Raw genomic sequence first — 23231 nt, 5'->3', positions numbered from 1 at the left:
TTAGCCACGTTGCCAGGCACTGGCTTGTTGCTCTCCTTATATCTGAAGTAACAGGCTGTGCTTCTAGCGTTAGGGAGTGTGGCCAGATACTTGAAACCTTTCATTTAGTAAAAAACTAGCAGAAGGTGCCAGGAGATAGCAATATATTTGGTGCGTCCCTCAACTTTTTTTCTTCATAGCGCATTTCATTAGAAACTCACGGAAACTCTTTTGTTAACAATGTGTCAGTCTCCAAGAGTGGTCAGGATCATCATCCCTTTGCCTGAAGATTTCTCCATATACTTCGTGATCTCCTTGGCCATCATCCTGGCTGTTCTCCTCCCTTAATTCAGGTGGGATCCTGGTCCTGTGCCCAAAAGGAGAGAAAAGAATGAGCAATCCACACTTTCAGGAGAGGTCACAGAATCACAGAATGATTTGGGTTGGAATGCACCTCTGGAGATCATCTAGTCCAACCCACCTGCTAAAGCAGGTTCACCCAGAGCAGATCACACAGGGTCGTGTCCAGGTGGGTTTTGAATTTGGTAAGAGCTGCACTGGGCACCCCGTCAACAGCAGGGAAAGTGGCAACGTTGGCACTGGGGAATGTCAATTTGCTGGTGACTCAGTGTCTGATTTATCCTGTCCATGCGACGCTTCTCGGGGAAAAGGTTATTAATCAGGTCTGCGTTTCCATGATTTAGGGTCCCTGTGACTAAAGCTTTGGTGAGAGTGAAGTTATTACGTGCCCCAGTGGCTTCTGGAAAGGGCTGGCAGGCTGCGGGGAGGTACCCCAGCCTGTGGCAGCACAGGGGGTCTGTCACCTCCCAGAACCCCGGGAGTGAAAACCCCACCAGGGCTGAGTGCAGGTGAGGGAGTACTGTGAGAACGGGGCTGTGAAAACGAGGTGCTGTTGTGATATTCGTAGGAGAAGGCTGGAGCCACATCGCGCTCAGAGGAGGGGGTCCCTCTGCCCAGCCCCTCCAGCACAGCGCAATCCACTGACCTTTTCCAGCTGCCAGCTCAACCCCCCAGCTGCGGAGGTACAGCTCAATCACTGATTTGGGGCTGCCTGCTGATGCTGGCTCTGGCACAGTGGTGGTTTCTATGGCAACTCCAGAGGCAGATGCAGGGATGGCTTCAGCCGAGGTACCGCCAGCCCAGGTATCCCAGGATATTCCTCCCAAAAGGCAGACAAATGGCCACGTGGTATGCCGGGACAGACCCCACGGTCACTGCGCCGGACAGGCAATGGAGGCGATGGGCAAAGACACCAAAAACATCTTGTGAATGCTCTTCTCTACGCCGTTTCCAACTTTCCCCATGCCACGACACCCATGGCAGACAGCACAGCCTGACCCAGCAGCGTGCCGGATGCTGCTGCGCTCTGCTGGGATTTGTTCTCCCATCTCCCCAGCCCTGCTACCCATTCGGGGATCACACCAGATGTCTCCTCCAAAAGGTCAGGCATCGCACTTGATATTTACCTGGACCTGTGAGATCCCTCTAGTGTCATATCATTAAAAGATCGAATCCCTTGCCTGTGTCTGTCACCACCACTCTGTGCTGTGGGGCGCGTGACTCTGCATGGAACAGAGACCAAGGAGGCTCAGGCGAGTCCATAGCACCAGGTAATTGGGGAGTCAAACCCCATCAGTCTTTGCTGAATGTCACCCACAAACACCACCGGTACAGAGCTCACCTTCCCCTCCTGGTGCTGGTAAGTGGGAGATGAGGTGTTCCTGCCCAGGAGAGCAGGACACAGCCAGATCCGGCTCTCACAGGCACCAGCCACCCTCCATCCTTTGAGACAAGGCTGTGATGCTGGATGGAGCCCAGGAACCCCAGCATCGTTAGGCATCTCATTTCTCACCATCCTGGCAGCCCTCACCATTCCCTGCCCTCTCTCGCATCCCGTCTCTTTCTGACAAAGCCCCTTTTCTGCTGCTGCCTTCACCCCACTTTGTCCCTTTGCCGAGGGCCAAAAGGATGGCTGGATTCTTACATCCCACTGCTCTGCTTGCCCTGGCAGTGGGGAAGGAGCAAGAGCTGTCCTTGCCCCACGGCACAGGGCCCTGCCAGAAAAGGGCTCCTCAGGCTCTCCCTTGGGAGGGGTTTTCTCAACAGGCTGTGGCACATCCCTGCTTGGAGCAGGATAACCAGGGATGACACAACTTCCAGCAGTAGTAAAATTCCACATGTTTCATTTATTCAAGGTGCTACGTCACCTCCTAGGCACTGAGCTACAGGGCACCTCTGTGCTACATGAGACATCAACTGGGTCTACGACGACACAGCACTCACTGCTACACACACGGCACAGACACGCCGTGGCACAGACCAGGCTGGACGGGGCAGTGCAGCCAGTGACAGTCCCGTTGCTGCCGGTCCCTCCGTGCCACCAGCCGTGGCCCTCCCGACAGGCAGGATTTTGCCGGGGGCTCCATTGCCACAGTGGTGCAGGAGCTGAGAGGGGTTTCCGAAGCACGGTGAGAAACCACGGCTGCTCCAGCACCCAGCGTTACAGGACGGCAGCTCCCAGGAGCTGGGTCACCCACGCACAGGTGCGTGCACACCCTGTCCCCCTCTTCAGGCACTTGGTGCTCGGCCGGGGCTGGTCCCCGGGGCCCCGCTCAGGGCACCTCGCGCAGGCACAGAGCCTCGACGGCGCCGCTGGGGCCCTGGGCCACCCCACCGATGACGAAGAGTAGGCTGGGCGCCAGGCAGCTGCAGCAGGAGCAGCGGCCGGTGGGCATGGGGGGCAGTGGCTCCCACTTCTTCCGTGAGAGGCTGAACCCTTCCACCGAGCCCAGCGGGCAGGACTGGTTCCCTGTGGGAGATGGATTGGCGTCAGCCCCCCCGCAGCCCTCTGCAAACCCCAGGCTCTGTCTTTCCCCCTACACATGCCTTTGATGCCCCAGCTGGAGCCCCCAGAGGCAGCCAGTCCCTGAGCCCCAGGCTGCGGGGGCTCTGTGATCCCAGATGCAATTAGCTGGGGCACAGGAGGATTAGCAGTGTTCCCACGGGGAGAGCTGCCCGCACCAATGCTGCACTGTGGGCTTTGCCCCTGCAGCCATCACCAGGGGATAAGAGAGGGCAGCTCCCGCCCCGCAGGGCTCAGAAGCAACACCACACTGCAAGGATCCGACCAGCACTGCTTGCCTTCCCCATCACCTCCTCCTCCCTGCAGCAGGAGGTCTGGCTCACTCTGGGCGAGCTCGGTGGGGTTTGGCAGCTCTTGCTGCAGGGCTGGGGGTGCTGCGGACGGCACCGGCTCCCTGAGCAGCCCTCCCCACCACATCCGTGCGGCTGAGTGACAGCACTGACCTTTCCCCAGCTCTCTTGGGAGAGGGATGTGGTGCTGCAGCCCTGTGCGGCGGGGCTGAGCGAGCCTGGTATGCTGCACATGAGCTGCAGAAAGCCTGGCCAGGGGGTGAAAGGGGCAAGCAGCTCAGTGGGGGCTGCCTGTGGGGCAGGGCAGTAGGGTTGCCCCAGCACTTGGGGGGGCACAGGAGGGACGCAGCTGCAGACAGTGTTGCAGCACCCCCGTGGTTTCGTACAGCTGACATCCCCGCTGCCGCACAGGTCACTGATGTGCCACAAAGGATGGGGACAGGAACGTGGCCACGCTCCTACCCCTGGCATTACCGAGGCCACCCACGGCCACCACTCTTCCTCCCAGGCAGCCAGCCACAAAGTCAGCTCTCTTCTCCCTCATGCGGATGGCGCGGCTCGACTTGCTCCATGCACCTGGGGATGAGAAGGTGTGGGCATTGCCCACCAGCGGTCCTGTCTGCACATGGAGGCCAGGACACCCCTGGGCCAACAGCTCCCCGGCCAGGGAGCGCAGGGCAGGACTCGCCATAGGTGCAAGGGGCTGATGGTCAGAGCCTGGGTGAACTGTGTCCCTTGGGCATGGACACCCCTCACCAAGCCCCAGAGAGGCATCCAGGACCTGCCAGGGATGCTCCCATCCCACCCACGACGCGGCGCTCACCCTGTGCGGGATCAAACATCTCCACGGTGTTGACGAAGTGGGGACGGGAATAGAAGTTGTGGGGCCCCGGCTGCTGCAGCCCCCCCAGGCTGAAGATGACACCGTCAGCCATGGCGCAGGCGGCGAAGGCGCGGCGGCTGGGCACACTGGGGTAGCGTGTCCAGCTCCTCGTCTCCAGATCAAAGGCCTCAAAGGCGGTGACGGGCAGCTTGCCCTGCCGGCCCCCTGTGCACAGATGAGATGCTGCGGCTGTCAGTGCCCCGAGCCAGCACCATCGGTGGGCTCAGCAAGCAGGATGGGGCCCGTCGGCTGCAGCGCTGGGGTGGGAGGGCAGCGCAGAGCCACCCCAGGGTGCACCAGGTCACTCCCTGGTCCGGGGAGGCAGCAGAAGGAGAGGGCAGGGGCGCAGGGGGATGCGCAGCTTGCCCCAGCAGCACCTACCCAGGACGAAGATCTTGTTGCCTTGCAGGAAGACAGAGGCCCCGTAGCAGGGGGTGGGCATGGAGGGTAGTGGCTGCCAGTGGTCCTTCGCTGGCTCATAGACACGGACAAGTGCCTGGGGAGAGGTGTCTGCACCCATTCCCCCCAGCGCGTAGACAGCCCCGTCTGCAAAAGAAGCAGTGGTGAGGTTGGGGTGACTGTGGGCAGCGCCACAGGGTGGGGAGCCCCCCCATGCCCTCCAGGGCAGGCAGCATGCATGGATGCTGCTGAGTCCCATGGCTAGCTGCCACCCCGGGGTGGCCAGGGGACAATGAATGCAGCCAGGCCTGAGCCCAGCAGTGCCCTGACCCTGCTGAGACCCTCTCACCCCCCTCTCCATCCCATCCATCAGGCACAGAGCAGAGCACAAGGCCATCGGCTCTAATTATTCTCGGCAGTACAATCTCCCTGGAGACACCATGGCAACACAGCCATGCTGCCAAATCCTGCTCCTGCTCCCAGCACGGCCAGCACCTCTGCCCGCTCCCACGGCTGCCCCACTGTCCCCTCCACCCTGACCAGCCCGCTGCAGCCTAGGGCCATGCCACAGCATCCCCAGCCAGCGAGCAGACATGAGCACCGCATGTGGGGACCAACCCCGGCTCCTGGCACGCAGGCTGCCAGGCTGTGCCAAGGCTCGGGGGCTGCTCAGCAAACTTTGAACAAGAATCACAATATGTTTGACACACGGCACGTCGAGCCGGGCTGGAGCAGGGTGCGTGGCTGCCCCAGCACGGCTCCCAGCCAGGGCAGCTGGGGAAGGCTCCTGTGCCCAGCAGGGCTTTGCATCACCCAGCCTTGGGCTGCAACCGGGCTGCTGGGGCTGGAGCATGACCCTGCCATTAAGTGGCAAGTTCACCTGCCAGATGAAAGCACCATTCTACATTCCAAGCAGCAGCAGGATTCAAACCCCACTTGAGCATCCCTGACCCTGGCATCCCTGCTTCTCCAAGCAGTGGAGCCAAGCCTCACACCAGCCCTCACCTCTCTGCACGGCTGAGATGCCCATGGAGGGCTGAGCCAGCGCCGCCTTCTTCTCCCACTTGCCCTCATCCACGTGGTAGACCTCAACGGAGGCAAGGGGGCTCTGCGTCGCGTCCACGCCACCCACCACCAGGATCTGCTTGCCCAGGGCGAGGGCAGCGGCGCCGGCCCGTGGCGTGGGCAGTGGTGGGAGCGTGGTCCAGCGCTGGGCTGGGATGTCGAGCACCTCAGTGGCACCCAGGGCTCGCCCACTGCCCCCGCAGCCGCCCAGCACGAAGACCTGCCCGTCGCGGTGCACGGCGCTGCAGTACACGCGCCGCGTGGGCATGGCGGGGAAGGCGGCCCACGTAAAGGCACCCGCGCCCGCCGCCATGGGCCGGCTCAGCCACCCCGGGTGTCCCCGGGCCCTGGACCTGCCGTGTCACCCATCCGGCACAGCTCGGTGCTGGCCCAGCTCTGCCCACCGCCTCCTGTAGGGAGAGCACCCAAGTCAGTGCCCAGGCACCCAACACTCCCCCCAGCCCCAGCGAGCCAGCTCCTTTGGTGGTGTGACAGCTCCCCGGGGCTCCCCACCTGCACCCACCTGGGCTCCTGCTCCTCAGGGCTCCTCACCTGCACTCACCCAGGCTCCTGCTGCTCAGGGCTCCCCACCTGCACCCACCAGGTCTCCCATTCCCTGGGTTCCAGCTTCCCAGGGCTCTCTGCCCGTGCTTACCGGGGCACCTGCTCTCCGAGGTTCCCGCACCCGGACTCCTGCTTCCTGGGGCTCCCGGTGCACAGCCTGCACCCGCCGGGACTCCCGCTCCTCGGAGCTCTCTGCCCGCACCCCTCGGGGCTCCCAGTGCATGGCCCGTACCTCCCGGAGGCTTCCGCTCCCCGAGACTCCCGGCACACGGACCGCACCTCCCGCGGCTCCCACCCGCAGCCCGCACCGCCCGGTGCACCGTTCGCACTCACCGGCTCTCCCCGGGCTCCCGCCCGCACCCCCCGGACCGCCGCTCCGGGGCTCCCCGCGCCGCCCCGCTACCGGGAGCGGGGCAGGGACCGCGGCCGCGCTCACCTCTCCGCCCGCTCCGCTGCTCTCCTCGCCGCTTCACGCCGCCGCCCGCGCCGGGCCCGCCCGCTGCTGGTGGGGGCGGCGCCGCGCCCGCCCCGGCCCCCCCCGCCGGGCCCCGCTCCCCTCCGCCCGGCCCTCCCGGGGCCCCTCGGTGCTGCTGCCAACCCGCCGTGCCCCTGCCCCGGTTATCCCGTCGCGAAAGAGGGGCCGGAGAGACCCCGCCGCCCCCGGCTCTGCACTCCCCAGCCGCACGCTGCTGGTGCCACCCCAGCACCAGGCTCACCGGGCTGAGAAGCCACCGTCCTGCCCCGAAGAGTGGTCCCTGCCTGTCTCCCCTGTGGGGCTGCCGGAGACAGGACGAGAGCTCAGCCCCACGCTGAGCACAACCACCCTGGGGTGTCTCAGCAGCATCAGGAAGGTGCTCACGGGTCTGAATCCATTACTGTCACCTTTGCCACCCGCCAGCATGGGCAGAGCCAAGAGCAGGCAGGAAACACACACTAGAAACAAGCTAGAAAGGTTTGCTTTAAAAACAGGCAGAAGTGACACGGCATCGCTAGCTCTGCCAGGGACAACACCACAGTGCAATCGGTGCCTGGGTGTGCCGCCGGTAACACTGCGCTTACCCCAGCACCCACTCTGCATCGGCCACCGGTACGGGAGCGGGAAGGGAGGTGTGAACACTAGTGCGGCTCCTGCCCTGCCAGGCAGGCAGCCAGCTCCCCACAGCACTAATGAGGAAAGCTGTTTCCTCCAGGGATCCAGTCATACAAACTCCCATGGTGCTTGCGCTTGGGCATGGAGGTTCCTGGCAGGACTGAGTGGGCACGTCACACATCGGAGAGGGGACAGCTCGAAGCAGGAGCCCAGCATGGGACTTTGCCTGCATGCAGCAGGAAGCAGCAGGTGTCCCAATCCAGAGCCCCTCAGCCCTGCGAGGTGGCATCACTATCCATCCCACCGCTGGCTTGGCCTGTCCTTCTCCATGCAGGCCAGGTAGCGGTCGTAGTTCTCCTCGCACCTCCTCACACAGTGCAGGAAATAGTCCTGGTCAGCAATGGCCTCCAGCAGGTCGGTCTGCACCAGGCAAATGTCGTACAGCTCCGAGGTGGGAGCGCGCCTGGGGCTGCTGCTGCCCAGCTCTGAAAACACCTGTGAGGAGAGAGCGGCGCGCAGAAGCACTCGCACCCTCTGCAGGCAGCAGTGCCAGGGCCGTGCCCGGCACAAGCGCAGAGCCTGGCAGCAGCGCACGCACCCTGCAGTGCTCCATGCAGTGCTCCCTGCCCTCCTCCTCGGCCGGGAGCCTTCACGTCCACTGTGGATCGGTGGCAGAGGGCAGGGGCTCCCACCTCCCCTCCAGCAGTAGAAGGTGAAGTTTCTCCAGGTTTCCCCTCCCTCCCAGAAAGGACATTTGGCTCTGAAACAGCGTGTGGCTGGGGCTTCCCTAAGGAACAGGCCACACCATGTGGCTGGAAGAAAACAGCTCTGTGGAGCAGCCGACCCCAGGAAAACCTCTGCCAACAGCTCTTCCTCTGGCTGCCACAGATTGTTGCACAGGAGGGAACAGGGACTTCACCTTCTGATCTTTAGCACAGCTCTGCCTGAGGCCACCTGGCAATCTGTTTCCCTCCCAGAGCTGCTCTGTCACTGTCACTGACACTGGGAGAGCCCTGCAGAGCTGGTGATGCAAGAGGAGGGGAAGCTGGTCTCCAGCCTACCAATCCTGGCTGCAGGACAGCAAAGTCCCGGCAGTGGGGATGAGCCCCAGTGGTGAGATACTCAGCTGCTGCCCAGACCCCAGTGAGATCTGCTGCCACCAGAATGCGATCCTGCCTGTCTGACCCAGGGTGGGGGCAGCCCTGAGGGTGGCTGTATGCCTGCCCCAAGACAAGCTGAGCAGCCCAACTGACCAGCCGTGCCGGCTACAGATGGTGAAGGGAGGAATCCTTGATTAGGGAAACAGCCCGAGGCTGAACTGCAGCAAGTGGAGCTGCGTGAGCCACGCTCTGGCTGCTGCAGACACACAGGCAGCAGCTGCTGTGCGCAGGGGCCTCGGGCTCTCAGCAAAGCCTTCCACAGTAATTCCCCTGAATCAGGCACAGCACAGACCAAAGCCTGTTCCTGACAGGTCTGCTCCGGGCTGTAACAACTCCTGCCACCAGCTATAAATCTGTGAGCTGAGCTGAGGGAGCTTGTATAGAAGGGAATATCCAATGAGAATTCCATGCCTTGCCACTTTCCAGCTGCCTGACAGACACTGCCAATCATTCACTGGCTGCTGCAGGTTCTCTCTACCGTGCTGTCTCCTCCTGGATGGAGATAGTCAGGGATTCAGCCTTGCCTGTGGATCTGTGGCTCTTGTTAGAGCATTGACAGTTGCCCAACTGCCAGGTGCATTTCTGTCTGCACAAACGTGCTTCTTTCCAAGCACCCTCCATCACAAATGCTTCCCTTCCAATTTGGTGCCACAGATGAGCTGCAGCTGTGCCCCAAGGCTGGCTGCTGCCACCACTGCTGCCGGGAGCAGAGCCGACTCATCCAGTGCAGCAGAGGTGCTCGGCAGCCAGCACAGGCAGCCAGCACCTGCTGTTCTCTGCTGACAGCTGATCTTGCCCTCCCTGTGCTCTCACAGTTATGCAAAGGGAAGAAAACATGTTTGACCCCCACCAGGGACACCCCCAGCACAGCTGGCACCGGAGGGGCCTTCAGCCACCTACCTGGGGATGAACAATGGTGTCCGCATCGTCCAGTCGGATGTTGTCGTCGATGAAGATGTGGTGAACGCTGGGATCATGGGGGTCGATCCACAGGGGCTTCCCACCTTGGGAAGAGAACTGATTTCTGGCCCACCTGAAACAGCAAGTGGGAAAAGGAACAGTCAGGGCAAGAAAGTGTGACAGCTCTCAGTGACAGCAGGCCAGGCTGCACTGTGGGCTCAGGGCAACCTCTGAGCCAGGGAAGCAGGATGGAGATTGTCCTGTCCTGCCCATTGCTGCCTCCGGGGAAAGAGAAGCATTTTGCAGCTAGGAGACAAATCAGAAGGTCTTGGGAGAAAAGCAGGAAGTACACCAGGGGACGAGGACCTGAGGAAATATGCGAGAGCCTCATCAGGCTGCCTGCAGGCAAAATGGGGAGCAGTGACAGGGGCCCCCACAACTTAAAGACCTCAAAACTTGAAGCCATATCAGAGCAGAAGCTCAGACAATCATGGGAGAGGAGAAAAGCTCAATCCACTTCCTCAGTGCCCTGTTTCTCACCAGTCAAAGTGGTCTTGGAAGCCTCCGATTCCCTCCAAAGAGCTGAAGTATTTGTAAATCTTCCTTGCACCTTCCCGGCTGGTCAGCCGCTCCGTTCCCCTCGTCAGCACCACCTCTCGCTTGCTGCAGCGTATCTGCCCAGGGGTGAGGTCCACCGGGAGCTGCAGGACCGCAAAAAGCAGGAGAGGAAAGGTTTCCAAAGCAGACAGGTTGTTCTGTGCATTGGCACAGACAACAAGCAGCAGGTGGGACTCCCCACCACCGCAGGATGGGAGGACAGCGTTGGAGGGAAAACAAGATGCCCTCCCTGGGGATGGAAAGGAATGAGCTCCTGGCTGCACACTGCCCCTGTTGCAATCTGTTTCAACGCTCCACAGAGCAAGTGAAGGAGCTTCTGAAGCTCGTTCCTGCCCGGTGTGCTGCCAGGGACAGAGCATGGCTGCGATGGGCTCTGAGCCAGCGAGCCTTGCTCTGCTGCTGTGGCTCCTCTCCGGGAGAAGGGATGCTCTGTCCCACCTGGGATACCCCAAAGCAGACCTTTCCTACATGTGCTCCCCCTTGCTAACAGCTTCATCCTGAGAAGCCGCTGCATTTTCTCTCCGCAGAAGCCGGTATTTTTAACAGCAGGCCGGCTTGGCAGCTTCAGAGCAGGCCGGCACAGGGAGCTCTGTGCAGGCCGCCCTTCTCCAGCCTGCCGGGTGCTCAGGGAGTCACTCACCGGCACGTCCCGCAGGGCGGGGAACTGGGGGTGCTGCCCAGCCAGGGCACAGCTGACGGCACGCAGGGCGCGGGGCAGGTCGGTGCCGAAGGTCCTGAAGACAACGGCAAACGCTCTCCCGTCCCGGTGCAGGGTGTCCAGAAGGTGGAAGAAGGCGGGCAGAAGCAGGTGGTAGCGCTTGCCGGCTTCCCCCTGCACCGAGAAGACATCGTGCGACCGGCCCGGCCACTCCAGCAGCTGCAGGTGTCGGGCGTGGAGGCCGCCGAAGCGGCGGCCCGGGCCGGTGTCGGTGAAGGCGGGATCCCGGCCGTGGCGGCTGTAGTAGCTGAGGGCGCCGGCGCAGGGGGGGCGCAGGGACGGCCGGTCGCTCACCCACTGCCACTCGCCTGCAACAGAGGAGCCGCTCAGCCGCCGCCGCCCCCGCCCGGCCCCGCAGCCCCCGGCCCCGGCGCTCACCGGCCGCCCCGGCGCGGCCCCAGGTGACGGTGCTGAGGAAGGTGTTGAGGGCGGCCCGCGGGCCCTGTCCCGACACCGCGTCCGCCGCCACCACCGTGTTGTTCAGGTCCACGTGCAGCACCAGCCGCCGCCGCCGCTGCTGCTGCCGCCCGGACCCGCCGCTCATCGCCGCCGGAATCGACCCCGCCACCGGAACCGGCCCCGGCCGCGCCGCCGTTACCTGGAAACGGCGTCGCTTCCGCTCAGCGCCACTTCCGCCCGGCGCCCCCTGCCGGCCCGGGCATGCGCCGCGGGGCACCCCCGGCCACCGGCGCGCCAGCCGCCGTTGCCATGGAGACCGCGCGCGCGGCGGGCGCCGCGGTCAGGGGGCGTGGCCGGGGCGCCGCGGCCGAACCCGCTCTGAGACAAGTGGGCGTGGCCCCGGCCCGCGGAAGGGGGCCGGAAGCGGAAGTAGGCGGTGCTTCCGGCGCTCCACGGGCGGCCATGTTGGAGCGGCGGTCGCGGCGCAGCGGCGGGTGCGGGTCTGGCGGCGGCCGGTAGGTTGGGGCCGGCGGTGTCCGGGCCCCGCGCTGCCGGGCGAGGGCGCTGCCGAGCCGCCCGGCGGGACGGGCGCCGAAGGCGGAGTCACGGCGCTGCGGGCCCCGCCCCCGCCCCCCCCTCACCCCCCGGGCCCGGGAGCCGGCGCGGGCCGGACGGGGGGTCAGAGCCGCTGTCTGCACCAATCACCTCCCGCAGCCCCGCAGGGCACACCGGCCCCGGGCCGCTCTCCCCGCCGCGGGGCCGCTCCGGCCGGTGGGCCGGGGACAGCCGGCCTGGGAACCCGTCGGCCCGTCCGTACCGGGCCTGGGCGGGGCTGTGCGGGGAGAGCGGGCTCTCGGGAAGGCGCGTCCTCTGCCCCGAGGGTGGGTCAGGAGAGGCCGAGCCGGGGCTGCCCCCGCCGAGCCCTCCCTGGGCCTCCCCACCCGGCCCCATCCCGCAGGCCACCCCAGCCCCGTGTCCCGGCCCCGGCCTGCCGGTGTGGTCGGAGAAGCCCTGCAGAGCCTGTTCTGAGCCTCCGAGCCCGTGCTGGCATTGCCCGAGCACTGCGGGAGCGTCCTGCCAGCCAGTGGCCCGTGCCAGGAGCGCTGCGGGTCCCAGCACAGAACTGCACAAAACGAGACCGAATGGTTCGACATTGGGATGTCCCATCCCCGATGTGATGTCACAGCCGCTCCATTCCACACCAGAACACCCCGTGAGGTGTCCCAGCCGTTCCTGGGCATTCTGCACCCTGAAGATGATCCATTTTTCAGCCTGTTGAGTGCACTTGTGCTTCTCCGTTGGTTTCTCCCTCTCTACCAGATTTGGATAAAGCTTTACATCCTTGCTGGCTTCACTGTGCCTGCTGCCGCTTGTGCACTTTGAAGGTGGCATGTCTCACCGCTGGTCGTGACTCTGCCGGAGTGCTTCCCCACCTGCCTCCCCTCCTTCGTGGGAGACCCTGCGCCTGTTGCAGAACAACTGCATTATCCTCTTCCAAATCCCTTTTCTGCCGTGACGTCTGCAGAACACTTGACTGAGATTAGTCTGTCATGTGGAGGCTCTTACCCCCCCGCTGACCTGTGCTTCTCCTTCTGCGGCTGCTTTTGGCTTGTGCCTCTTCCCTGCTTGTGCAGCCGGTGGCACAGACACCGGGCCGGTGCTGGCACTCCCGGTCTGTGGGGTTGTGGTGAACCCGGGGTTCTGGGGGAATGTCACACATGAGTATTTCCTTGCTGTGTCTGCTCAGGCACTAACTTTTCCATCACAGCTTTCTCGCCTGTGCGCTGCTCTGTCCAACATTGTCTCTGACATCTTCCACGTTTCCCTGAAAAAGATTAAAGGATTTTCTCTGAATCCTCCTTGTTATTTTGAGAGGTATCAGTGAAGCTAAAGATTTTATAACTTCTCAGCGCAGCATCCAGCTGTGGAGCTGGCGAGGCCACCAGCTCAGCATGACGGGATCGGAGCTCTCCCAGGTGCAACACAAAGTCCTACCTGGGCTGCTCTTCAGTGCCTATTTTTAATTTAAAGCAATAATTAGTGCTTTTGTCAGACATCTGCGTAGTGCCACGGGTGTGATCCCAATGTTGTCCTTCAGGTCGTTGTACCCTTGGTCCCGGACACGTGTGTTTCCTTCCTGCCGCCCTGCTTGAATTTCCTGCTTCCTTCTTGCTCGGCAGCGAGTGCCCTGGATCAACAGCAGTTTGCTGTGACAGTGAGTTGTTCGAGCAAGAGGACAGCGAGGAGTGGTGTTGCCGTGGTGTTCAGCATCAGCACAACCGAGACAGCCTCCGGCTCTTGCCATCCAGCAGGATGCTGCACCTTTGGCTGGGACTCGGTCAATTTTTGAGCAGAATCAATTAGGAAGCTGGAAGATTGAATGTGACGAGGCTGTAGGTGGTCAGGCTGCTTAGTGTTGAGTTGGCTGGACTGTGGTGGTCTCTGCATGCGCAGGGACAAGGTTCAAGGAAGGGCTGCTTTGCTCAAGGAAAAGAAAACCTGGCTACCCAAAGTCAGGGTGTGTTAAGCTCGAACTGTAAACGAGCTGCAGATTTTACTGAGTTTACCACTGGAACCCTTCATCTTGGGATGGGTTGGATGGGATCACCCAAAATCTTTGTTTAGGTTTTGAGGATATTTCTGCGAGAGATGTTGTAGTTTTGTTTCAGAGATAAATCAGTGATGGGATTTTCTTGATGATTCTTCTGACGTAGGTTGTGCGCAGAATCTGACTCAGTGTTTGTGAGTAGCCACGCCTGGGCTTAACAGTTTCAGGTCCCTGCTTAAAAACACAAGATGATTTCAGTTGCTGTAAAACTAACTATCTCCTCTCTCCTTTTGAGGTGTCAAGGGTTGTTTTTCCAGTAGTTTGGACCTTTTTGAAGCACCCGCTTGCCTAATGCCATGAATATTGCAGTGAACAATGCGGAAGAAAAGGCCGTCCATTCCTGGTCGAGAATTTCCTCTGCGGGACAGAAGGTACTGGAGGAAGCCCTCCGAGTCTTCAACCCCATGTCCAAGGACCTTTCGGACACAGAGACCCAGCTGGTGGCCTTCATTCAGAGCCTGAAGGAGGAGGGCTACCAGCCCACGATCCTGAGGAGTAAGGATGTGTACGGGTACAGCTCGTGCACGGCGGACACCCCTGATCAAACAAAAGAGAGCACCCTGTGCAACTGCGCCAGCGAGACCATGGGGAGCCCGGTGAGAACCGCCGCAGCCGTGGCAAAGGCGTCCGCTCTGCCAACCAGCATTTCCCTGAACTCTTCAAAAGTCTCCACTCAGCCTGTCTCTAAAGGGGCTTCCAGAAATCTCCTCCTGAGCTCCTTGAAGCAGACGAGATCCAGCACGTCCAAGGCTGCGGCGATGGGTTTCCCCACGAGCACGTATCCCAACGTGTATCCAGCCATGAGACTCTCGGTGGTTCTGGAAGCTCTGGTGCCGCTGAAAACGACCGTGTCCTGCTTGGAGTCTGAGTACACGCGAGGGCGTCTTGGGATCTCACCCTCGGACCTTAAACACCTCAAGGCTTCAAGTCCTCTGAGGCAGTTTTCTTCAGGCAAGACTACTAAAATAACGGAAGGTAAGGGGTACAAACATTTGATAAAGAAAGCACCGGATTCTGCCACCCTTGCTTTAAATCTTCTGAAGGGACCAAAGGGTGGTGTCCTGCAGGAGAGCAATGCTTGCAAAGCCTCGGGAGTCCTCAACGGGAGAGTCACGGGCACCTCCTCCCAGGGCTGCACCACAGCGCCGCAGTCCAAGGCCTTGAAAATCAAAAATAAGGAAGCTCTGGTGGGGAAAACAAAGCGGAAAGACAGCAGCACTTACCGGGAGAGCACTGGGGAGAAGAAGAGAAGAGCTATGGAGGCAAAAGAAGCACCACAGAGGAAGAAAGCAAATATCGTTCCTGTCCAGAACAAATCTGGACGGGCTCAGAGCAGTTTGAACCTGCTGAAATTCTGGGCCATCAAGGTGGGCAACTCTTCCTCCGACGATGAAGTAAGGAGGAGAGCACAGAAGATTCTTAGGGTCAACCTGTCCCCCGTGATCCGAATTCAGCCCTTGTTCCACTCTCACAGCGTCCCCTGACTTTCTTCACTTTGTCACTTTTTTTTGAATTTGTAAGTAAATAAATGCAAGCCCAGCACCAGCATGTGGAGAAGTTTTAAGAGCAACTCTGGATCTCTGGTGCCTGGTGACGATGTGTCAACTAACCCGCAGACGGAGCAGCTTGCTCTTGTGCTGTTCCTGCCCGTCTGCCGCTGCTACGCAGAACCCACTGCAGAAATACAAACCCCCTTCACGAATGCGGGGACGGGGACTCTGCCCGTGGGGAGCCAAGCAGGTCGGGGGTCTCGCTTCCCGTGGGCGCTTTTCTGAACGTGGCTGTCTGCGCTCTCGTGTGCAGGGGGAGAACATGGGACTTGCTCATGACATTGATGCACTGTGATATTGCTCTTTTTCCAAGCTGTACATTTACTGGTTTTATTTTGATCAAATTTTATAACTTTATTATCTATAAATCTATATATCCATGTATGTGCATATGGCCCGGGAACTGTGGGAAGACAGAATTCCTCCCTCCCTCTGGGATTGGGTTCGATAGCTTTTGTTCCCCCTCCCCTTCAGCCAGTCTTTTGTTGAAAGGTGCCAGGATTTCCTTGTGATTCAGTGTTGTGACAGTCTGTTCTGGGCTCTCTCAAGCAGCTCAGAGTTAGAGCCACTTGTTCGTCTCCAGAAACGCCCAGTCATTTGGAGAATTGCCAGCTGATTGACGATAGTTTTAATCATACTTTTGGTATTACCTCTGTGTTGAAGCGGGGGAGTGTTACAGGGCCATTGCCTGCGAGTCCGCCTGATGTCTCTAGGTGCCTCCTCTCTTTGTTGGCAGCAGAAGCTCTGAACTTGTGGTAGGAGTTTCCCTCCAAAGAGCGATTCCTCTTCAGCACCCAGTGTTGCTCTGCTCTCCGGTGCCCCAGGTGCAAACGTAGAACATGAACTGTGACTGGTAGAGCTGAAGGGCTGAGGGTTGTTAATAAGAAGTGCATGAACTGTCCTGCCCACCCTGTAACTGCGTTGCTGTTGCTGGATGTTTCAGGAGCAGGTTCGAGGTGCTGGTAGAAGATATGGGCTCTGTTTGAATGGATTGGATATATCTTGCTGGTCCCAGAGCTCAGTGGGGTATTGGAGCCTGAATGAAAGCAGAGAAGTGGAAAGGTTGAGAGGATTTATGCCAGCACTTACACATAGAGAGTTTCTTTCTATCAGTTTGTGGGGGTGAAGCAGTAGGAGGGGAGGTGGGCACTGTGTAATGATGGGTGACAGCTCTGCTGTGCTGTCCAAGATGTTGTGAGGAGGTGTGTGGTGGGTATCAAAACTCCCAGAGCACAGGTTCTGCCTGTCCCCAGGAGTCACTGCAGAGCCGCTGCAGGTGGCTGTGCTGACTTTCCTGCACCGGGGACACGCTGCCAGGTGGGAGCACAGGCTGTGCGCTGTTGGAGGTTGCACTGCTTTCTGCAGGGAGCGATCTGCGAGCTCTAGGAGAAACACCACGTCGGAGTGGTCAGTGCTGCAGCTGTCACCTGCGAGGGACAATCATCTCCCTTGGGATACTGCAAAAGCAGAACTTGGCTCAGGGAGAGGGAGCAGTGTCCAGCCAGGTGCAGCCATGGCTCTGCACTGCTGTACGTTCAGATCTCTGCAGCAGTGGGCTGGTAATCCACTCATTCTCTCATCATCTCAAAATACCAGTTGTCTGACCCAGTAATCTCTGTGGACGTTGGCTGAAGGGATGAGCTCCCCTGGGCAGCCCCAGCTCCTTACATTTCAGCCCCTCCCTAGCACCTGGCTGGATTTCAGCACTTTGTAACGGGGCTCAGCGTCTGATCCTCCGCTCAGAGAGGAAAACTGTGGCACAGATAGGAGAGTGAGAAGGTGGGGAAGCTGGGTGTCCCAGGGCTCAGCCAGAGTTCTACCCCCTCGCCCAGGTAGAACACGGTGGAGGTTCTCTCTCTCGGGGGATGATTGGAGGCTCTGAAACACACACTGGAATCCTGTGTGGCTTTACTGTGTGTATCTGAGTTGCTGTCAGAGATCATAACTTGTAGTGTTTGAGACTGAGCTGTGAATGCTGCTGGTTGGCTGTAGAGGAGGAGAAGTATTTTCTTCTGCTTCTGCCTGCGGTATCGCTGTCTGACAGGCCGCTCTGCAGCTTCCCCTCTTCCCAGCCCCTTATAAGGGCACCGAGAGCTCTCTGGAGCCTCTTTGTGTGGTGCAGACATCCCAGCTGAGCGCCTGGCCTCTGGTGGGACAAACAACTGTGCGCCAACACAGCTGAATTCGGGTTGAGGTTGCGTTTCCTCCAGCCTGAGCAGGAAGCTGAGCACCTGAGGCCACATCCCACCTCTGCCGTGTATTTGTTCCCTGGCAGCACTGCTGCCTGCCTCCCCGATCTCCTCCATCACCTGTCATCTTTCACAGCTTGAGTCTTTGCCAGTCAAGGATTTGGCTTGTGCTGTTGCTTAACCCATCCAGCAGAACACACTGCCTTAGCTACGCGGGAAGAGATAAGCATTAGAAACGCTTCTGTGTCCCTGAGGCTCCTGCCAGGGAAGTGAGCACCCCGTGGCTCTGTGATCGGGGACTTGCCTGTCATCAGTCCACTCTCCATCAGCTTCTCTGCACATTTCTGACTGCAGGGCCCTGAACTACTGGATAGCGCTGGAAGTTAATTCTCTGCCCTTCTCATGTCTCCTCTACTCCCTCACAGGTGATTTAGGAATTTGGCTGGAAGGATTATCATAGAGTCACAGAATAGTTTGGGTTGAGGGGACCTTCAAAGCTCATCCAGTGCCACCCCTGCCATGAGCAGGAACATCTTCACTCAGCTCAGGTTGCTCAGAGCCCCGTCCAGCCTGGCCTGGGATGTCTCCAGGGATGGGGTATCCACCACCTCTCTGGGCAACCTGGGCCAGTGTTTTGCCACCCTCATTGTAAAAAATTTCTTCCCTGTGTCTAGCCTGCTCCCGGAATCCTGAGTCTTAGATGCCGGTGTGCGGGAGGCTGCAGAAGGGACTGTGTTGTGTACACTGCTGTCTGGTGTTTAGGAAAGGTGAAGGGTTTGATCAAACCAGACCTGCCTAAGACCTGATCTAACCAGAACTCTCCCTCCAGAGGTCCCTTCCACCCTGTTTATTCTGGGACAGCAGAGAAACACTTGCCTGCCGGGGACCTGTGCAGCAGTAACTGGCAGGGCGCATAGAAATGCCTCGCCCAGAGCACAGCGGTCCCCACTGAGCATGCTGTATGCGAGTTGTTCAGACCTGTTTCTGTATTAGTCACTTTGAATTCATCCAAGTGCCTCACCTGGCCTACGCTGTTCCTGGGCACCATGACAGCTGAGAGCTTTGGGGACTCTCTTAGGAATTCTTTTACCACGTGGATTTGTGCCACTGTCACTTTGAGAAACGATTCAGCCAGCGGTCAAAGGGCTGTTCTTCCGACTGAGGTTGTGGAAATCATTTCTCCTTTTATTCAGCTGCCAAGAAGCGAGAGTTTATGCTTCGCCTCCACCAGACAAGGTCCTTGAGCTTCCTGCGTGCCTCAGATGTCTGTCAGCAAGGTCCGTGGGGAAAGCAGCTTGTCCAGCAGGCAGCCGAAGGGGAAGCTGATATCAGATGCCAGTTGAAATCACGTTGTTAATTGGTAGAAATGTTTTGAAGCTCATGTCCACTGTGATCATATTTCACCTTCTGCCACTGCTTTCAGTTGGAGAAGTTTCTCCTCGGCCTCTTCCCTGCAAGCCATGGAGCGTGGTGCTGCTGCTTCCAGATGGTTTGCCCCCTCCCCACAGAACCTGCTGCCATAGCGATCCTTGTACAGAACTTTGTAAGCACTTTTCTGCAAAATAAGAAGGGATTATTTTGTTACTCCTGTTTTGTAGCCCACTGGTGGTATTTCAGCATGAGGAGGAGGTGTGTGCTCTGTGAGCATCATGAGTGCTTACCTGGCTGGATAATTCTTAGACCTGAACTGAAGCTGCCCGTGTCCTGCCCCATGTTCCCCAGGCCCCTCTCACACGCCAGCAGCACTTCCCCACTGGGGGAGCTGGTGGGAGTCTCCCTGCTCCAGCTGTGGCAAGAGGGGCTGGGCGGTTTGGGTTTTTTGGGCTTGAGGATGGAATTTGGGCACTTACAGTTGTGATTTGTGCTGTGTTCGTGGCCAGACCTTGCCAGCATGCGGGGGGTGCAGCCACTCCAGCTGCTCCCCCACTTGGGTCCGTGTTCCCTGCCCTGCATGGGAGCTGAGCCTTTGGCCATGGCACAGGAGACACATGGGGACAGAGAGCAGGTTTGTCTCTCAGCTGCAGCTGAACAGGATGACGTGAGCTGGACAGCTTCCTGGGCAGGAGGGCAGGTTTCGGTGGGAGGATCCTTGTTTCAGCTGTGGTTGGAAGAGTCAGTGCTGAGCTGTGCAGAGCAACTCCCACTCAAGCAGGTTGGTTGGTTTCTGTGGAAGTGAGGGTTTCTGTTTCAGTCTCCAGAGCCGCTCTGGCCTGTTGACTGCTGTGGTCAGATAGAGATGGTGTTTGGGAGCTGAGGAAAGGAGAGCTGTTCTGGGTCACCTCGGACCTTCTTGACGGTGCTGCAGCCCTTGGCTTTGCGAGCCGGGTGGGCTGGCACCACCCGTGGAGAGGTTCCAGGGCAGGTTGCTCCCAGGCTCTCATATTCGGGGCCCTGTGCTAGAGTGCACCATGCTCAGGTTTCCTTTCACAGCTTGCTTCTGCCTGGAGCTGGATACTGGTAGGAAGGTGCCAGATGCTTCACTGGCTGGTGGAGCAGAGACCTTGTCCCAGAAGGCAGGAGAGCCAGGCCTGGTCACTGCCTCACCCCCAGTGTCGAGTGAACCCTGCTTGTAGGTGTGACTGCGCCAGCACTCGCAGCCAGCTGCTGCCTCCAAAGCCCTGGTGCTGACGTCAGACCCCTCCGTTTGCTTAGGAAAACCAAGGAGGTCTGGTAAAAAAGCGAGAAGCTGAGATTAGAGGAAACCAAAGATGCCAGCGGCACCTGGCCAGCCAACTTCTGCTCCTGCTGCAAGAGATCTGCCAAGAGAGGAGCTAGGTCAGTGCTGTCCCGTGGCGCTGCCCGGCTCTGTCCCTGCCTGCTTTCCCACCCTGTCCAGCAGTGCTGTGCAAGCGCTGGTGCTGCCGGCTGGGGCCATGGGCGAGGGGGAGCCCTTTTGGAGCAGGTGCCCCTCATAACCCTTGGTGTCAGTCCATCAGTCACACACGCTGGCCGCGCTCGGTGGCCGTGGGGCAGGTCAGCCACTCCACGGCTTGCAGAGCCCCCCGTGTGTGCTGACTGGTACCCCTGGCAGGGAAGTAGCGCTTCCTCCGTGAGCATCCAAAATACCTTCCCCTGCGGGGATGATTAGGCCTTGCCCCAGGGAGTCCCTTCAAGGCCTTATTATCATCTGGGACTTTCTCCTTGTTGTCTTAATTAGCCCTTTCTGCTCATGTTGCTACAGGCGGCCCCTGTGAGAGTCCAGTGATTCCCACAGCCGCAGTCAGGCGCGTGGTGCTGTTGTAAAAGTGAAGGTGCTGCAAAGCCACCCCAGAAATACCTCCTCTGCCCTGCCACGCTGCCCAGCCCTGGGATGGGACAGTGTCGGTGGGAAGGCGCAGTATGCGACACCGATCCCTCCCAGTTCCTGGTGCAGCACAGCAGCTGCTCTGGGGGACGCGGGGGCTCTGGGTGGGCACAGCCCAGCCCCTTGCACTCATCTCTGCCAACCATTGTTTCTAAGAGCTGTCCCCACAGCACAGCGTGACCGACCTGCTCCGGCAGGGACTGGTGCTGCCGGCTCAGCCGCAGGCATACCCTGGTGTTTGGGGATCCCGAGCGATGTGGGGAGCAGCAACCACAGCCTGCAGGAGGGCGAGTAACAAACTTTTGTATGGTGAATTTACAACAACTGACCATCTTGTTCTTGAGTGAACTTTTTACCATTTCATTTGTTTGTGTAGAATGTTTCCGAAGCTCTATTAATATTTAATGTTTAATATGAGGCTGGGCTGCTCCACACTCAGTGTTGTATATTTTGGAATGGCATTGTTTAGTGAAAAGACAGTGTTAGAATTATTCTGCTCTCTGGAGGGAATTGGACAAAAAACAGACTGTCTTTTTTCTTGAATGAAGTGAACTTTTTGTTATGAAGTCCTAGCAGGTGTCCAGCCCTTCAGTAAAATGGTGCTCAGAACTGCCCAGCGTGTCCAGCTTTTCTTTGGGTCCCGCCAGACAGCTCCTCCTGGCGCCGTGTGAGCTCCGTGGGACGGCATCACCCGTGTGCCCAGCTGCTGCGTGGGGCATGCTCAGCTGGAGACCACCACCACCTCCCCAGTGCCCCACAGTGAGGTTTGGGGTTTCCCCATTAAGGAATGCCTGGCTTGGGATGGGAAATGCTCCAGATGAGTCCCACTGGTGCTAAACTGGTGTGAACTGGCATTAATCTACATTCCAGGTTAGTTTCTAGAAATGTGCCAGCTCCTGCCTGCCCACCCTCTGACTTCTCTCTGGATCTGCCCATTCTGCAGCCGGGACTGTGGGACCGCCAATGCAACAGACACACTGTTGTTCACCTGCGTGCGATCTGGATCCCCCCGGTGCATTGACCCGGCACTAACGGCAGTGGGACCATGGCGCTGGGCAGACACCAGCTCCTGTGCTGGAGCTCATTCCTCGGGAAGGGGTTAAGCGGCTCTCCCTCTCACTAAGGATGTTCAGGGAAGTGTTGTCCACCCGCTGAGCACACTGAAGTCAGTCCAAGCGGGGCTGGCCAGGCGTGAGAGGCTGCCCCAGGAGCTCAGAGGCTCCACTGAGGATTGCGGGGGCCCCTCCTCTGTGTATCCCAGAGCAGCAAGTGCTGCTGGGTTCCACCGCCACCCCTCCGAGGTGTCTCACTCTGCTGACAGCGAAAGTGCTCTGACCACTGCTGAGAGGGGCTGGTGGAGCCCAGGGTGCCCAAAGGAGCGGGGGATGCTCAGCAACTTTGGAATGCTCGTGAGGAGGACTGCGGCAGAGCTGCCCCCGGACACGTCACCTCCATGGGCAGACATGGGCCACTCTCACGCATTTGACTGTGAGGTGGCTGAGGGGATCGCAACTCAGGGTGGGAAGTCCGAGCAGCCTTCAGGGGAGCCAGGAGGTGCTGGACATGGGCTGGGACACCTCACTTGTCCCTTAGATCCTGCTGAGGATCCCTCTCTCCAGTATTATCTTGCTTTTCAAGGCTGGAGATCCTGTTACAGTTGCTTTTATCAGGCCACTTTGGATCTCCTCAGAGCAGATAAGGTTTGCTTGGCAAGATCCCTGTGGTACAGACACGCTGGCTGGTGCTAACGGCTCTTTATCAGCTCATCTCCGGACAGCTCTCCCAGCTGAGGAGGTGGCGGTGCCCAGCCACCACCCTGTGCCTCCCTGGGGACAGCCCTGTCCTTCCTCCAGGTTTCCCAGTGCCTGCTGTGACCTGTAGGGAGCTGGCAGGGCTCTGCCCATGGCATCCCCTGCCCCGCCGAGTTGTGTGGGACTAGCCTATGCTGTGTCGGGGTGTCCCTGGGGATGTGGGTTTTGGCACCCCTGTGGCCAGTGCATGGGGAGCTGCTGCTTTGTCTGCCCGTGACCTTGCTCACCGGCGGGCGGCCAGAGCCTGGCCTTGGTGTGGGGAACATGCAGCTCCTCTTCCTTCCTTCGGCCTCAGCTAATAAAAGGCACCATCTTTGTATGACAGTGAGGTCTCCAGTGAGCCTGGCCCCCGCACGCAACCCTGTGCTCTCCGCAGGGCTCTGGGGGCCAGTGCCCAGCCCGGCCGGTCCGAAGGATCCGAGGCAGTGCCGACTGGCACAGGGTGAGTGTGGCCTTGGCTCAGGGCACAGGGGGGAGCAGGATCCATCGGGCATGGGTGCTGGGGGAGCATGGCTGCTGTGCCTCCCTGGGGCTCCCAGCGCTGCTGCTGGAGACGTGCCCTGAGCAGGCACAGATGGACTCACATGGTGCAGGGCGAGTCCTGGCCAGGCTGCCCATCTTGGTGGCCCCACGTGCCGCACAACTGGGCACGGCAGCCCTGCGCAGAGCACTGCTGTCCCCCGGGTGGGCCACCACTAGCTTGTACCTGGCCTCTGCCTCACCTTGGTTAACGCACGGTGCGGGCAGGTCCCTCCCCTCGCCTGGCACGGCTGCTGGAGGAGGAGACAGGCGCCAGCCGCCCTCCTCCAGGAACAGCCGC

General features: G+C 59.8%; 3 protein-coding genes across 6 annotated transcripts; 1 reads left to right on the top strand and 2 right to left on the bottom strand.

Annotated features, from left to right (window-relative positions):
• Window positions 1-211: 211 nt before the first annotated feature.
• On the bottom strand, window positions 212-6541 carry KLHDC8B (kelch domain containing 8B). 4 transcript variants are annotated; one of them, XM_065642663.1, is made up of 6 exons: window positions 6398-6499; window positions 5441-5910; window positions 4418-4582; window positions 3977-4201; window positions 3628-3729; window positions 212-346 (listed from the first exon to the last, which is right to left on the bottom strand). In XM_065642663.1, exons 2-6 carry the CDS (start codon window positions 5811-5813, stop codon window positions 324-326), a joined length of 888 nt encoding a protein of 295 aa, XP_065498735.1. In that variant the 5' UTR covers window positions 5814-5910; window positions 6398-6499; the 3' UTR covers window positions 212-323. The 4 variants fall into 4 exon arrangements, with proteins under 4 accessions (XP_065498735.1, XP_065498733.1, XP_065498732.1 ...); XM_065642661.1 differs by lacking the exons at window positions 212-346; window positions 6398-6499 and adding exons at window positions 2186-2809; window positions 6501-6541; XM_065642660.1 differs by lacking the exon at window positions 212-346 and adding an exon at window positions 2186-2809.
• Window positions 6542-7022: 481 nt separating this feature from the next.
• Window positions 7023-11128, bottom strand: LOC135993171 (uncharacterized). Its single transcript, XM_065642833.1, has 5 exons — window positions 10929-11128; window positions 10473-10858; window positions 9755-9915; window positions 9215-9347; window positions 7023-7649 (listed from the first exon to the last, which is right to left on the bottom strand). Exons 1-5 carry the CDS (start codon window positions 11092-11094, stop codon window positions 7446-7448), a joined length of 1050 nt encoding a protein of 349 aa, XP_065498905.1. The 5' UTR covers window positions 11095-11128; the 3' UTR covers window positions 7023-7445.
• Window positions 11129-11398: 270 nt separating this feature from the next.
• On the top strand, window positions 11399-21197 carry CCDC71 (coiled-coil domain containing 71). Its single transcript, XM_065642683.1, has 2 exons — window positions 11399-11464; window positions 13793-21197. Exon 2 carries the CDS (start codon window positions 13854-13856, stop codon window positions 15039-15041), a length of 1188 nt encoding a protein of 395 aa, XP_065498755.1. The 5' UTR covers window positions 11399-11464; window positions 13793-13853; the 3' UTR covers window positions 15042-21197.
• Window positions 21198-23231: the final 2034 nt, after the last annotated feature.

This window comes from Caloenas nicobarica, chromosome 11 (genome assembly GCF_036013445.1).
Source record: "Caloenas nicobarica isolate bCalNic1 chromosome 11, bCalNic1.hap1, whole genome shotgun sequence".
In the NCBI taxonomy this organism is placed as follows: Eukaryota; Metazoa; Chordata; class Aves; order Columbiformes; family Columbidae; genus Caloenas; species Caloenas nicobarica.
Note: the sequence above shows the minus strand (reverse complement) of the source record. Positions and strands in the feature narration are given on the sequence as shown.

Bases quoted from the DNA above. Each gene is read 5' to 3' on its own strand.
- KLHDC8B (XM_065642661.1), bottom strand. From the start codon at position 5,813: ATGGCGGCGGGCGCGGGTGCCTTTACGTGGGCCGCCTTCCCCGCCATG. The intron at 4,583-5,440 runs GTGAGGGCTGGT...CTTCTTTTGCAG, and splicing joins CATCTCAGCCGTGCAGAGAG to ACGGGGCTGTCTACGCGCTG. The intron at 3,730-3,976 runs GTGAGCGCCGCG...TCTCATCCCCAG, and splicing joins GATGTTTGATCCCGCACAGG to GTGCATGGAGCAAGTCGAGC.
- LOC135993171 (XM_065642833.1), bottom strand. From the start codon at position 11,094: ATGAGCGGCGGGTCCGGGCGGCAGCAGCAGCGGCGGCGGCGGCTGGTG. The intron at 10,859-10,928 runs GTGAGCGCCGGG...CCTCTGTTGCAG, and splicing joins GGGCCGCGCCGGGGCGGCCG to GCGAGTGGCAGTGGGTGAGC. The intron at 7,650-9,214 runs GTAGGTGGCTGA...CTCTCCTCACAG, and splicing joins ACACCATTGTTCATCCCCAG to GTGTTTTCAGAGCTGGGCAG.
- CCDC71 (XM_065642683.1), top strand. From the start codon at position 13,854: ATGAATATTGCAGTGAACAATGCGGAAGAAAAGGCCGTCCATTCCTGG.